The 14,311-nt window shown below is 38.7% G+C and overlaps 1 protein-coding gene across 1 annotated transcript; it reads left to right on the top strand.

Moving 5' to 3' along the window:
- Positions 1–335: 335 nt before the first annotated feature.
- LOC120463592 (myosin heavy chain, fast skeletal muscle) lies at positions 336–13,481 on the top strand. Its single transcript, XM_089126830.1, has 39 exons — positions 336–542; positions 644–784; positions 869–1,025; positions 1,132–1,159; positions 1,318–1,420; positions 1,582–1,674; positions 1,779–1,842; positions 1,934–2,032; positions 2,109–2,212; positions 2,295–2,433; positions 2,660–2,778; positions 2,875–3,024; positions 3,111–3,281; positions 3,368–3,668; positions 3,751–3,815; positions 3,911–3,998; positions 4,091–4,208; positions 4,291–4,414; positions 4,514–4,650; positions 4,734–4,989; positions 5,083–5,325; positions 5,432–5,608; positions 5,697–5,842; positions 5,929–6,019; positions 6,102–6,491; positions 7,290–7,416; positions 7,611–7,729; positions 7,816–8,012; positions 8,096–8,279; positions 8,379–8,544; positions 10,080–10,204; positions 10,310–10,618; positions 11,896–12,099; positions 12,201–12,326; positions 12,410–12,580; positions 12,665–12,769; positions 12,863–12,958; positions 13,059–13,190; positions 13,372–13,481. The coding sequence occupies exons 1-39, from the start codon at positions 336–338 to the stop codon at positions 13,384–13,386; spliced, it is 5,787 nt and encodes a 1,928-aa protein (XP_088982956.1). The 3' UTR covers positions 13,387–13,481.
- The last annotated feature ends 830 nt before the right edge of the window (positions 13,482–14,311 follow it).

Genomic DNA, 14,311 nt, shown 5'->3' with positions numbered 1-14,311 from the left:
AGAAGAATATCAGTAACCAGACAGTTTGTGGTCCCATTGACTTCCATAGTATATATTTTTTCCCACTATGGAAGTCAATGGGACCAGAAACTGTCTGGTTACTGATATTCTTCTAAATATAAGAAAATCGGCTGAATGGATTCGAAAATGGTAAAACCCAACTGTTTAACTCTGAGGGAGTTGTAAAATGAGCCTATTTCCAAAAAAAGTGGACTATCCCTTTAACTCTCTTCTTGTGTTTTACATTTTATATGTCTTGCCTTTGTTGAATATTTATGAAATTTGTAGAACACCATTTGTAAGTTGATATTTTCTCTCTTTAGTAAGTCGCCACCATGAGTACGGACGCAGAGATGGCCGCTTATGGCAAAGCTGCCATTTACCTTCGCAAGCCCGAGAGGGAGAGAATGGAGGCTCAGGCCAGACCATTTGATGCCAAGGCTGCCTGCTATGTGACTGATCCCAAAGAGTTGTACCTCAAGGGAACAATCAAGAGCAGAGACGGTGGCAAAGTCACAGTTGTTTTGCTAGATACTAAGGAGGTAAATTTAAATTTCCATTTCATGTACGTAGATGCTCTTTAAATTACTTATTACATTGTTTTCTTTTATATCTAATATCTAATTTATCAAATTTATAGGAGAGAGTTGCTAAGGAAGAAGATGTCTATCCAATGAATCCTCCCAAGTATGACAAGATTGAGGATATGGCCATGATGACCCATCTCAATGAAGCCACTGTGCTGTATAACCTCAAAGAGCGTTATGCTGCGTGGATGATCTATGTAAGTTCTGAAACGACATAAAAAAGCATTTAAGTACATTTTTTCTATGTTGTTGGAATCTGACCAACTCTCTGCTCATTTCAGACCTACTCTGGACTCTTCTGCGCAACTGTGAACCCCTACAAGTGGCTCCCAGTGTATGATGGAGAAGTAGTGTCTGCCTACAGAGGCAAAAAGCGTATGGAGGCCCCACCCCACATCTTCTCGGTATCTGATAATGCCTATCAGTTCATGCAGACTGGTAAGACATTATGGAATCGAATTCTATAGAATTCATTTGGATGAATTAGATGATGCTGTTAATATTATAAATATTTACCCAATATTTTACAACTTTAAATCAACAGATAGAGAAAACCAGTCTGTCCTAATCACGTAAGTATTGTAATTTAATTTCAGACCATGACAACATGGAAAAGTATAACATAGATGGAGAACATAGAGAACATATAACATAGATTGAACAAAGATTGAATACACTGAAAAGTCGACATGTCGTTCAATTTTCTGTCATCTAATCTCTTATAAACCAGTGGAGAATCCGGTGCTGGAAAGACTGTGAACACGAAACGTGTCATCCAGTACTTTGCCACAGTTGCAGTGTCAGGTATCAAGAAAGAGGCCAGTAAAATAAAGGTACGAGATACAAAACTGTGTCAATATTATTTTAAAAGATGATTATTTACACTCATCTCATAAACTATACGATTTGTGATTTGTGAAATGCCTATAAATTGTGTTAAGTCTTGAAATAGAAGAATAATTGAAAGTAAATGAAAACCCTTCAAACATCACAGGGCTCTCTTGAGGACCAGATCATTGCTGCCAACCCTCTGCTTGAGTCTTATGGTAATGCCAAGACTGTGAGAAATGACAACTCCTCTCGTTTTGTAAGTTAACCACTGTTTATTTACTGTACATTTGGTCAGTTGTGTTCAATTTTACTGTACAGAGTTTTCTATAAAGAAGTGTTATGCTCTTATGATTTAAACAGGGTAAATTCATCAGAATTCATTTCGGCACAACTGGAAAACTGGCTAGTGCTGACATTGAAACATGTAAGTGGAAATTATTTCATTGATCCATCCTTAACATTTATATATCTGTCACTCTTCAGATGATTATGACTCAAGTACATTCTCTCAACAGATCTTCTGGAGAAGTCTAGAGTGTCATTCCAGCTTCCAGATGAGAGAGGCTACCACATCTTCTACCAAATGATGACCAACCATAAGCCTGAGCTGATTGGTAGGTGCACATATTTCATTAAATGTTTCAGATAATATTGCAAGATGCTCTTTCATAAATGTTGTGTGTTTTACAGAAATGACGCTCATCACCACCAACCCCTATGACTTCCCCATGTGCAGTCAGGGTCAGATCACAGTGGCCAGCATTGATGATAAAGCTGAGCTGGATGCTACTGATGTGAGTCATTGCTACTTGAATATTGACATATTCAATTTAAATATGGCAAATCATATATTTTATTATTCTCTGTAAATTACAGGAAGCTATTGACATTCTTGGTTTCACAAGTGAGGATAAAGTGTGCATCTACAAGTTCACTGGAGCTGTGCTTCATCACGGTAACTTGAAGTTCAAGCAGAAGCAGCGTGAGGAGCAGGCTGAGCCTGATGGCACAGAGGGTGAGACTTGTGCTATCCTGGGCTTTAATATAGTAACCGTTGCATCGACTTTGCTGACAAACCACAGAAACTGTGTATAAAATGTTTAGTGCAAATTTAACTAGAAGTTGCGTGCATATGAATAAATCTGAAAATACAATGGATAGTACCTGGTGCGTGATTTATTATAATTTTACACAAAAGACTCCATCGAGTAAAGATAATTTATGTTCAAATGTTTTAACAGAGGCTGACAAAATCGCCTACCTTCTGGGTTTGAACTCTTCTGAAATGCTGAAGGCTTTGTGCTTCCCCAGAGTCAAGGTCGGAAATGAGTATGTGACCAAAGGTCAGACCGTTCCACAGGTATAGCAACATTTCCAGTTTGCCATGTGTTTAACCTAAAATCCTGGCTAAATATCGCAGAACCATAATAAAATGTCCACTCTATTCTACTTACAGGTGTACAACTCTGTTAGTGCCTTGGCCAAATCCATCTATGAGAGGATGTTCTTGTGGATGGTCATTCGTATCAACCAGATGTTGGACACAAAACAACAAAGAAATTTCTACATTGGCGTGCTGGATATTGCTGGCTTTGAGATCTTTGATGTAAGACTGATTCTTTTATCTCTTTTTATGTCAAAATGAATGATATTCAGAAGGTAGTAAAGGTTTCTGTCATTTTTGTCCTCCAGTACAACAGCATGGAGCAGCTGTGCATCAACTTCACCAATGAGAAACTGCAACAGTTTTTCAACCACACCATGTTTGTGCTGGAGCAAGAGGAGTACAAGAAGGAGGGGATTGTTTGGGACTTCATTGACTTCGGCATGGACTTGGCTGCTTGCATTGAGCTCATTGAGAAGGTTATCAATGTTTTATGAATTTATTAATTGATCCTATTCTCAAAATCGCCTATTATTGATAATAAACAACATTCTTTTATAAACAGCCTATGGGTATCTTCTCCATCCTTGAAGAGGAGTGCATGTTCCCTAAGGCTTCAGATGCTTCCTTCAAGAACAAGCTATATGATCAGCATCTTGGCAAGAGCAAAGCTTTCGAGAAACCAAAGCCTGCCAAAGGCAAGGCTGAAGCCCACTTCTCGCTGGTTCACTACGCTGGAACTGTAGACTACAATGTCACTGGCTGGTTGGAAAAGAACAAGGATCCACTGAATGATTCTGTCGTGCAGCTGTACCAGAAGTCTTCTATCAAACTGCTGGCTACTCTCTACCCACCTGTTGTTGAGGGTAAAGAAAACTTTGATTCGTTTTGAACTTTCTTTCTTGTTTTTGCGTTTATGCATGTTCCTTTGTATGTTTATCTCAATAGATGCTACTAAAAAGGGAGGCAAGAAGAAGGGTGGCTCCATGCAGACTGTGTCCTCCCAGTTCAGGGTATGTATCGAGATGACATCACAGCAATATTGCTTTATTTGAGAAAAAAAGAAAAGAAATACAAAGCATGCCAACCTTTTTTCTATTCTCCACAGGAGAACTTGGGCAAACTGATGACCAACTTAAGGGCCACTCACCCACACTTTGTGCGTTGCCTGATTCCTAATGAGTCCAAGACTCCAGGTAAAAACGACAACAACGTACTGATATTTTGGTTCTCAATATACATGATGAACTTAAATTACCAAGTTCATGGCGTAAACTGTTCGTTATAGGTCTCATGCAGAACTTCCTGGTTATCCACCAGCTGAGGTGTAACGGTGTTCTGGAGGGTATCAGAATCTGCACAAAGGGCTTCCCCAGCAGAATCCAATATGGTGACTTTAAGCAGAGGTAAATGGTACCACATGAAAATAACATTTCCTAGAAGGCTCCTAATTAGAAGATATGAAGTATTTTGATACATTTTCCACAGATACAAGGTGCTGAATGCCGCTGTTATCCCAGAGGGACAGTTTATGGATAACAAGAAGGCCAGTGAGAAACTCCTGGGATCCATCGACGTTAATCATGACGACTACAGATTTGGACATACGAAGGTTCATATTTAGCTTTACAAATTTCAAAGATTCAGTTATCATGGTCATTTAGCTTAGACAGTTTAATATATTTTGATTTACTGTTTTACATAAATTCAGGTGTTCTTCAAAGCTGGTCTTCTTGGTCTTCTTGAGGAGATGCGAGATGAGAAACTTGCTGCTCTGGTCACAATGACTCAAGCTCTCTGTCGTGGTTTCCTGATGAGGAGGGAGTATATGAAAATGGTCGAGAGGAGGTGATTATTGTCATGAGTAAAGATCAATGATAAATGTGCAAACTTAATGATGATTTCGCCATTTAATTATGAATTATTCACAGGGAGGCCATTTTCACCATCCAATACAACATCCGTTCATTCATGAATGTCAAACACTGGCCATGGATGAAGGTTTATTACAAGATTAAGCCTCTGCTTCAGAGTGCAGAGACTGAGAAGGAGCTGGCAACCATGAAAGAGGACTTTACCAAATGCAAAGAGTCTTTGGCTAAGGCTGAAGCCAGAAAGAAGGAGCTTGAAGAGAAGATGGTAGCACTGCTGCAAGAGAAAAATGATCTGCAGCTGCAAGTAGCATCTGTGAGTAGATTTTATAATTAACTGAATTTTGGCTACATGAATGGAAATGAGCAAGGTTGTTTCCAATGAAATAGCAAACTATTTTCCTAACAGGAATCTGAGGGTCTCTCAGATGCTGAGGAGAGGTGTGAGGGTCTGATTAAAAGCAAAATCCAGCTTGAAGCTAAACTCAAAGAGACAACTGAGAGACTGGAGGATGAGGAAGAAATCAATGCTGAACTGACAGCCAAGAAGAGGAAACTGGAGGACGAGTGCTCGGAGCTGAAGAAAGACATTGATGACCTGGAGCTCACCTTGGCTAAAGTGGAGAAGGAGAAACATGCAACTGAGAATAAGGTTAGCGATTGAGTTGGTATAAGATTCGATTTAATCTCTGTTTTATAAATTGATATAGAATATGAATTGGAATATGTAAGCTTATTTGGCTCAAAAAATCCTACAGGTAAAGAACCTGACTGAGGAAATGTCAGCTCAGGATGAGAGCATTGTTAAGCTTACGAAGGAGAAGAAAGCCCTCCAAGAGGCACATCAGCAGACACTGGATGATCTTCAGGCCGAGGAGGACAAAGTCAACACCTTGTCCAAATCCAAGACAAAGCTTGAGCAGCAAGTTGATGATGTGAGCTGTTTATGTAAACCAAGTATATTAATTCATCAAATCAACTGTTTTCTGCTGTGAACATATTTAATATATCATTATCCTGTAGCTTGAGGGTTCCCTTGAACAAGAAAAGAAGCTCCGCATGGACCTGGAGAGAGCTAAGAGAAAGCTTGAAGGAGACCTGAAATTATCCCAAGAGTCCGTGATGGACCTGGAGAATGACAAGCAGCAATCTGATGAGAAAATTAAGAAGTAATTAAAGCAGGAAATCAGGATTTCTTTTATTTTTTTAAAAAGTGTACTTTTTTTTACAACTACTTATTGTTAAACACCAACAGGAAAGACTTTGAAACAAGCCAGCTCCTTAGCAAGATAGAAGATGAACAATCTCTGGGTGCTCAACTCCAGAAGAAGATCAAGGAGCTTCAGGTATTTTGAGATTTTTTCAAACATTACATCATTATGATCCAATGCAGATCACCAAAAATCGAATGAACCACTTCCACCATAGGCCCGCATTGAGGAACTGGAAGAAGAGATCGAGGCAGAGCGCGCTGCTCGTGCCAAGGTTGAGAAGCAGAGAGCTGATCTCTCCAGGGAACTTGAGGAGATCAGTGAGAGGCTTGAGGAGGCTGGAGGAGCCACTTCTGCTCAGATCGAGATGAATAAGAAGCGTGAAGCTGAATTCCAGAAGCTGCGTCGTGATCTTGAAGAGTCCACCCTCCAGCATGAAGCTACTGCTGCTGCCCTCCGCAAGAAGCAGGCAGACAGTGTGGCCGAGCTGGGAGAGCAAATCGATAACCTGCAGCGTGTCAAGCAGAAGCTTGAGAAAGAGAAGAGCGAATTCAAAATGGAGATTGATGATCTTTCCAGCAACATGGAAACTGTTGCCAAAGCAAAGGTTGGGAAATATTCTAAAGAAAATATGTGATCCATGCTGGCAAAACGCATGTGCTAATTACTACAGACAAATGTACACATTGGTTAAATTTCTTTTTTTATTCACAGAAATTAGTTAATTAAGCCCTCTTCTAGCGAGCCAAATGCTCCAAGAATTAAACATCTCTTTATTTTGACGTTTTCTGAGAGGTATACCTTCCTAAAGCTTTCCTTTGTTTTAATAATTGTTTTTATTTGCTCGCTTCTCAACGACTGATGCTTCCCCTCAGCACAAGTTTGAATATTCATAGCGAATTCTCAATGGCATAAGTCTGAATCAATGAAATATGGTTTTTAAACCCATGCTGAGACAGGCTGGTGTCTCACTAATGTTAAATCAAACAATTGTGGTATCATGGGAAAACAATTAATATATATTTGTCCTATAGATATTTGCTTTTGATTTAGTGTGTGCCAACTTTGGTGATATTACCAGGAATTTTAAGCTATGGTTGCAACGTGATTTTGTTTTGGATCCTTCAGAAAACTTTAATTTGATTTTTCTTAAAATTTATTTTGTCCCTATTGAATTCAAAGAGGTATAGCGCAGTCCTTTTTAACCCGATTCCAGCAAATCATACACCATCATACATGAAGGTTTTTTTCATTAACAATAAAAGTAAATAACAACAACTCATTTTTGAAAACATACTCATTGTGACTCATTTTGCCAGTACGGCTCACATACAACAAGTCTTGAAGTTCTTTCAAATATCTAATGATTTATAAATATCTAATGATTTATATTTTGTATTTGCAGGGCAATCTTGAAAAGATGTGCCGCACACTTGAGGACCAACTTAGTGAAATTAAGTCCAAGAATGACGAGAACATTCGTCAGTTAAATGATCTCAGTACTCAAAGAGCGAGATTTCAAACTGAAAATGGTAACTCATGAACATATTAGTATTATATCAGAAGTAATTAATGTCAATAATTAACAATAATTAATCAAAAATAATATTGTATTAAGATTGTTCAGATGTACATTTCTGACTGTAATACTTATAAAATCTTACATCGATTTGTTTTGAAATAAACTGATAGAAAAGTCTGACACAGTGAATCTAAATCTCTACAGGTGAGTTTAGTCGTCAGCTGGAGGAGAAGGAGGCTCTGGTGTCTCAGCTCACCAGAGGCAAACAAGCTTTCACTCAGCAAATCGAGGAGCTTAAGAGGCATATTGAAGAGGAGATTAAGGTAATACAGCATGATCAATTCATGCAGATACTTGTGAATTACTTTACTGTAGACACAAGCTAATATTATGCGACTTTGTCCCTTAGGCTAAGAACGCACTGGCCCATGCTGTGCAATCAGCCCGTCACGACTGCGACCTGCTCCGAGAGCAGTTTGAGGAAGAGCAGGAGGCAAAGGCTGAGCTGCAGCGGGGAATGTCAAAGGCCAACAGTGAGGTGGCTCAATGGAGAACCAAATATGAAACTGATGCCATCCAGCGCACTGAGGAGCTTGAAGAGTCCAAGTATGTATATTATTGTGTAATATTCCCAATTCTCACAGCTATTTTATAGATTAGACTTCAAAATACATTGTATTACTTAACAGGAAAAAGCTGGCTCAGCGTCTGCAAGAGGCAGAGGAACAAGTTGAGGCAGTGAACTCCAAATGCGCATCTCTGGAGAAGACCAAACAGAGACTCCAGGGTGAGGTGGAGGACCTCATGATTGATGTGGAGAGAGCCAATGGTCTGGCGGCCAACCTTGACAAGAAGCAGAGGAACTTTGACAAGGTAAACCGTTTTAGTCATATTATATTATCTTTGTAAAGAATTGCTGGAATGGGCTTTCTTCAACATTTTTAAACAAACTCTTTCCTATCTCCACCAAAGGTCCTCTCAGAGTGGAAGCAGAAATATGAGGAAGGTCAAGCAGAGCTGGAAGGTGCTCAGAAAGAGGCTCGTTCACTCAGCACTGAACTGTTCAAGATGAAGAACTCCTATGAGGAGAGTCTGGATCATCTGGAGACCCTCAAGAGAGAGAACAAGAATCTGCAGCGTAAGAATGAAACCGTTAAATTAGAAAAAAACCAAAGCGTTTTTAGCCCGCTGAAAATGCCAAATGCTCTGCTGAAGACGCTGTGCTTTGGGCCAGTGTTGTAGTCAAGACCACCTCACTCGAGTCCGAGTCGACACCGAGACCAGAGAGAGTCGAGTCCGAGTCCATAGAGAGTCGAGTCCGAGACCAGAGACGGTCGAGTCCGAGTCGAGACCGAGACCAGTGAGGGTTGATTACCTAATTTACTTTTATTTACTTAGAGAAATCCTTTTTTTTTTTACTGAATTTACTTAGAGTTTAAAAACATGTTCAGTTTAGGGTAAAAAGGCCACATAGTAGGTGGTGTTAAAAGTAATTTTATTACAATTTGTCATGCGCAGTTACGCACTAGAAAATCAATCACTGGGCGTGTCAATCAATCAAATATTTTATTAACATACATTAATAATCATGAAAAATATTTTTAATTGAATTCGAGTAGACTCGGGAATAATTCCGAGTCCTAAACAAAAAAATGTTCGAGTACGAGTCAATTCCGAGTCCAAATGGACACGAGTCCATGACAAGACCAAGACCATTAAAATATGGTCTCGAGACCGAGTCCGAGACGAGTCCGAGTCTCGAGTACTACAACACTGCTTTGGGCGCTTGAAGCGTTTTGGCAGCGCAGCGTTTTTTTTCCGTTGAGATGTTTCGTTGCTATGATACAGAATATCCGCAGCACAGTTTACTTGTAACCGATTTCGCAGAAATTTATTTTTCATCCATTTTGTTTGGTTAGCTCTGCTGGTTGATGCCGTTGTACAGAAAGAATATTGTGACAGTTGGTCGGTTTGGTATTAGTTCCGCCCCTGCTCGACTGTGATTGGACGGCTGGGTAAGAAGTAACAGTGATGAGCGCTGCGTTTTATCCAAAGTTGAACATTTTTCAACTCTCGGCGACCAGTAAAAAACGCCCGGCGCTTCAGCGTGAAAAAAAACGCTCAGCGCCTCGTTACGCTCAGGGCGTTTAAAAAACGCGGCGCTCCCATTGAAAACAATTGAAAACGTACGCCAGGCGCGTGGAAAACTGCTTTGGTGGACACACGGCCTTAAAGGGATTGTTCACCCAAAATTATTTTACTAAATATCATGTCGACCCTCATGTCGTTCCAAACTCGTGAGACTTTAGTTCATCAGCGGAACATAAATTAAGATCTCTTTTTGATGAAATCTGAGAGCTCAAATCATATGGATTAGTTTTATGATCTCTTTGTGACCTTTTTGAAGCGTCAAATAATCAATTGTGTAGCTGTCTAAGGAGGGGCAGAAAGCTTTCAAATGTCGTTCAAAAGATATTCATTTGGCTTCCAAAGATGAACGAAAGTCTTATGGATTTGTAAAGACACGAGGGTGTAATTTAATAATGATAACATTTTCATTTTTGGCTGAACTATCCCTTTAAATGTTCTAATTCTCCGTGAGCATTAAAATGTAAGCACCTATGATTAATGAATATACATTATGATAAATATTATATGTTTTTCTCTCTCTAGAGGAAATTTCCGATCTGACAGAGCAGTTAGGTGAGACTGGTAAGAGCATCCATGAGCTGGAAAAGGCCAAGAAGACAGTGGAGACTGAGAAGTCCGAGATTCAGACTGCCCTGGAAGAGGCTGAAGTGAGTGTCGTGAGATCAATATGGAATTCTGGCTAGATCCATCATACTGTGTTGTTGAATCAATACACTGTGTGTATTTTCATTCATATATTATATTTGTCATAGGGTACACTGGAGCATCTGGAGTCCAAGATTATACATGTCCAGCTTGAGCTAAACCAGATCAAGGGAGAGATTGACAGGAAGATTGCAGAGAAGGATGAGGAGATGGAGCAGATCAAGAGGAACAGCCAGAGAGTCATTGAATCCATGCAGAGCACTCTGGACTCTGAAGTCAGGAGCAGGAACGATGCCCTGAGAATCAAGAAGAAGATGGAGGGAGACCTTAATGAGATGGAGATTCAGCTGAGCCACTCCAACCGCCAGGCTGCCGAGGCCCAGAAACAGCTCAGGAACGTTCAGGGACAACTCAAGGTATGCATAGGAATTGTTCTTTTTGACTTTGGGATGCATTCATATTTTTTTTTAAACCCCATACCTGTCACCTGCCCGTATATGGGCAACCTAAATTTACTTCACTATATTACTATTAAATCCTAATCTAGTCATGACGAACTATATATCGTTGGAAAGGTCTAAGACTGCTAAATAGATATTTGACTGCTGTTTTGTTCCTACAAATTATGTAAGAAGAGGAACCGATGATTTTTTGACAAGAGTGCGCCTCAAAAAAATCTGCACCATAACAGGAGTTCTGACCTTTGTAACAAAAAGTTTACGCACACACCTTTAATAATCGAAACTTTGGGTTTTCATGCTAAAAGTTCATCATAAAACATTTAATCTAGTATTTTTCAATAAAAAATTATCTAAATTTTTAAACAATCTAAAAATTATAATATATATATATTATCCTCTAAAATATAATATCTTTTTATCACCTTTTTTATTATATCAAATATTTTAGTAGTTATAAATAAGGTATCATTTGAAAGCTTACAAACTCAGAATTCCTGAATCCCTGTTTATAATTGAATGTTACCATAGAAATGGTACTCTAAATTATTTTATCAGGCTCTGCCCCTTTTGGGCATCATTATATTTCAGGCTCTGCCCCTTTTGGGCATCATTATATTTCATAATTTATGATTTAAACCTTTTCTAATCTTGACAAAACACATATTGTCAGAAAGGTCTGTGTCTCAAGGCTACAGAATTGATATTTAAACAGAATTTTATTAATTAGTTAAGGCAGAATGTATACAACTAAATTCAATAGAATTCAATGGCACCTGGTGGCTATTTTTGGTACTACGCCTGAATAAAATCTCATGGGAACTTCAAATTTTGTGATATCAATTTCCAATTTGGACCATAACTTGGTTAGATTTATGGCTTTGATTGTATAGTAATTTTAGAGTAAAAACTATTTTGTAAAATATCTATTTTATATCAAATAAAAAAATATACAGTACAGTATATTTGATATACTGTAAATTTAAACTTCCATAACTTTTTCATACTTTCATTTTTTGATGTGTTTTTTACTTCAGCAAACAATTCTTTAAAACAAGACCAAACTTGAATATATATTCCAAAGCATTCTTGAATTACAACCATTTAAGTTTGAATAGTGCATTTTAACCCCCATTCTCAAAAAGGGGGGGTGACAGGAAAAGGGTTAAAATAATCGGACATAGCCTAGAAGAAACCACATAAGAAGCTCCTTCTAAAGCTATTGTTATGTTCAGGATGCCCAACTGCACCTTGATGATGCCCTGAGAGGACAGGAAGACATGAAGGAGCAGGTGGCCATGGTGGAGCGCAGAAACACTCTGATGCAGTCTGAGATCGAGGAGCTGAGATCTGCTCTGGAGCAGACAGAGAGAGGCCGCAAAGTGGCTGAACAGGAGCTGGTGGATATCAGTGAGCGAGTTGGGCTGCTGCACTCTCAGGTAAGTGAGATATTGTTTTCCTGAATTCAAGGGAATTGATCGGGTAAGGATATATTGTTTCATCATTCAAAATGTTCAAACCGTTGCTTTCCATTTTGTAGAACACAAGTCTCATAAACACCAAAAAGAAGCTTGAGGCGGACCTTGTTCACGTCCAGAGTGAAGTTGACGACTCTATACAGGAAGCCAGAAATGCAGAGGAGAAGGCCAAGAAGGCCATCACTGATGTGAGCAACAGCAGCTGTTTCATAAGACAAGTACATACATTTAAAAAAATAGGATCTAATGACTTTCTGTATTAATGCAAAAGGCTGCAATGATGGCAGAAGAGCTGAAGAAGGAGCAGGACACCAGTTCTCACCTTGAGAGGATGAAGAAGAACCTGGAGGTCACAGTGAAGGACCTGCAGCACCGCCTGGATGAGGCTGAGAATCTGGCCATGAAAGGAGGAAAGAAACAACTCCAGAAGATGGAGTCCAGAGTAAGCCTCTTAATAGTTATGATATGGGCAAAGTGAGGCATGTTATATTATGATTTGTTTGAATAAAATGTATATTTTCTTTAGATCCGTGAGCTTGAGTCTGAAGTTGAAACTGAGCAGAGACGTGGAGCTGATGCTGTTAAAGGTGTCCGCAAATATGAGAGGAGAGTGAAAGAGCTCACTTATCAGGTATGACCATATTCCTCACTAGTGTATGTACTGACAATGCCTATGTTTAGTAAAGGATCAATGCTTAATTTTGTAAATGTGTATTTTTTGAAGACTGACGAGGACAAGAAGAACATCACCAGACTCCAGGATTTGGTTGACAAACTGCAGCTGAAGGTCAAAGTGTACAAGAGGCAGTCTGAAGAGGCGGTATGTCAAATCTAATGAAACATTTTGACACTGTAATTATTTATATTGGAAAGCTAATTTGATGAAACGTGATACATGAACCATATAAAACAACCTTTAGGAGGAGCAAGCCAATGTTCACCTGTCCAAGTTGAGGAAGGTGCAGCATGAGCTTGAGGAGGCTGAGGAGCGTGCCGACATCTCTGAGTCTCAGGTCAACAAGCTCAGGGTTAAGAGCCGTGATTCTGGAAAGGTTAGACTAAGTTTTTTCATTATTTATTCAACTTGAACATTTCAGCAGATGTAATGGAGCTTTAATAATTGCATTTTGCTGATGTTACATATCCTGTATGACATTTGCTCATTTGTATTCTATTCATTATGTTAACATGTTTGTTAATATGACTAATGTTTGCCTTTTCCTTCTTTCCCAGGTCAAAGAAGAATGAATCTTTAACACTTGAAAGGAGCATTTACTGAAGTCATATAATATGAATGTTCATTGTAAAATTACCTTTCTTAATAAACCTGTTTAGAAAAATAATTAGCTTTTGTGTGATTTTTCAACAAGATACACAATTACAACACAAACATCTGATCAATATGATTACATTAAACCTTATTATTCACATCATAAGAGTGCTGAGTATCAAGAGTGTCTTGAATCCAAAGATTAAATAAAAGTGGAAAATGTTTTAATAAAATTGAATTCTCATTTCCGCTATAAAGTTTCCACCCTGGATTGATGTTATTGACTATTGCAATATTCTGTGAACTAGCCTCTTGGTTTGCACAAATAAGACCCAGAGATCTAAAAAGTAAATATAATACCTGGAAAAAGTTATCTGTTGCCTATAACATTTATCATTTTCATTAAATTATATTATATATTTTATATATACTTATTACATTTAATATAATTTGATTAATTTATAATATAATGCATGCATTTATAATATAATACCCTATAATGAGCAAGCAACAAGTTGCTTTTCTGAAATACAAAAATATGAGTGACACATATGGAGTGTAACCGGACAGTCCTGATCAAGGCCGGAAATTGTACATAGATACAATTTATAACAACACTTAACTGCATGAATTAAGATTGGTATGTAAACTGTTAGATGCACATGTGTCAAACCCCAGTCCTGGAGGTCCACTGTCCTGCATAGTTTAGCCCCAACCAGCTCCAAAAACACCTGCCTGGAAGTTTCTAGTAATCCTGAAGGCCTTGTTTAGCTGGATCAGATGTGTTTAATTAGGATTGAAGCTAAATTCTGCTGGGTTGTGGCCCTCCAGGAACTGAGTTTGACAACCCTGTATGTACACACTAATACGTTTTCGTTACTCTCCGGTTTGGCCTTCCGTCCA

The sequence above is a fragment of the Pimephales promelas genome, chromosome 24 (genome assembly GCF_988280905.1).
Source record: "Pimephales promelas chromosome 24, fPimPro1.hap1.1, whole genome shotgun sequence".
Lineage (NCBI taxonomy): Eukaryota > Metazoa > Chordata > Actinopteri > Cypriniformes > Leuciscidae > Pimephales > Pimephales promelas.
The sequence above is the reverse complement of the archived record's forward strand: the minus strand, read 5'-3'. Positions and strand labels throughout refer to the sequence as shown.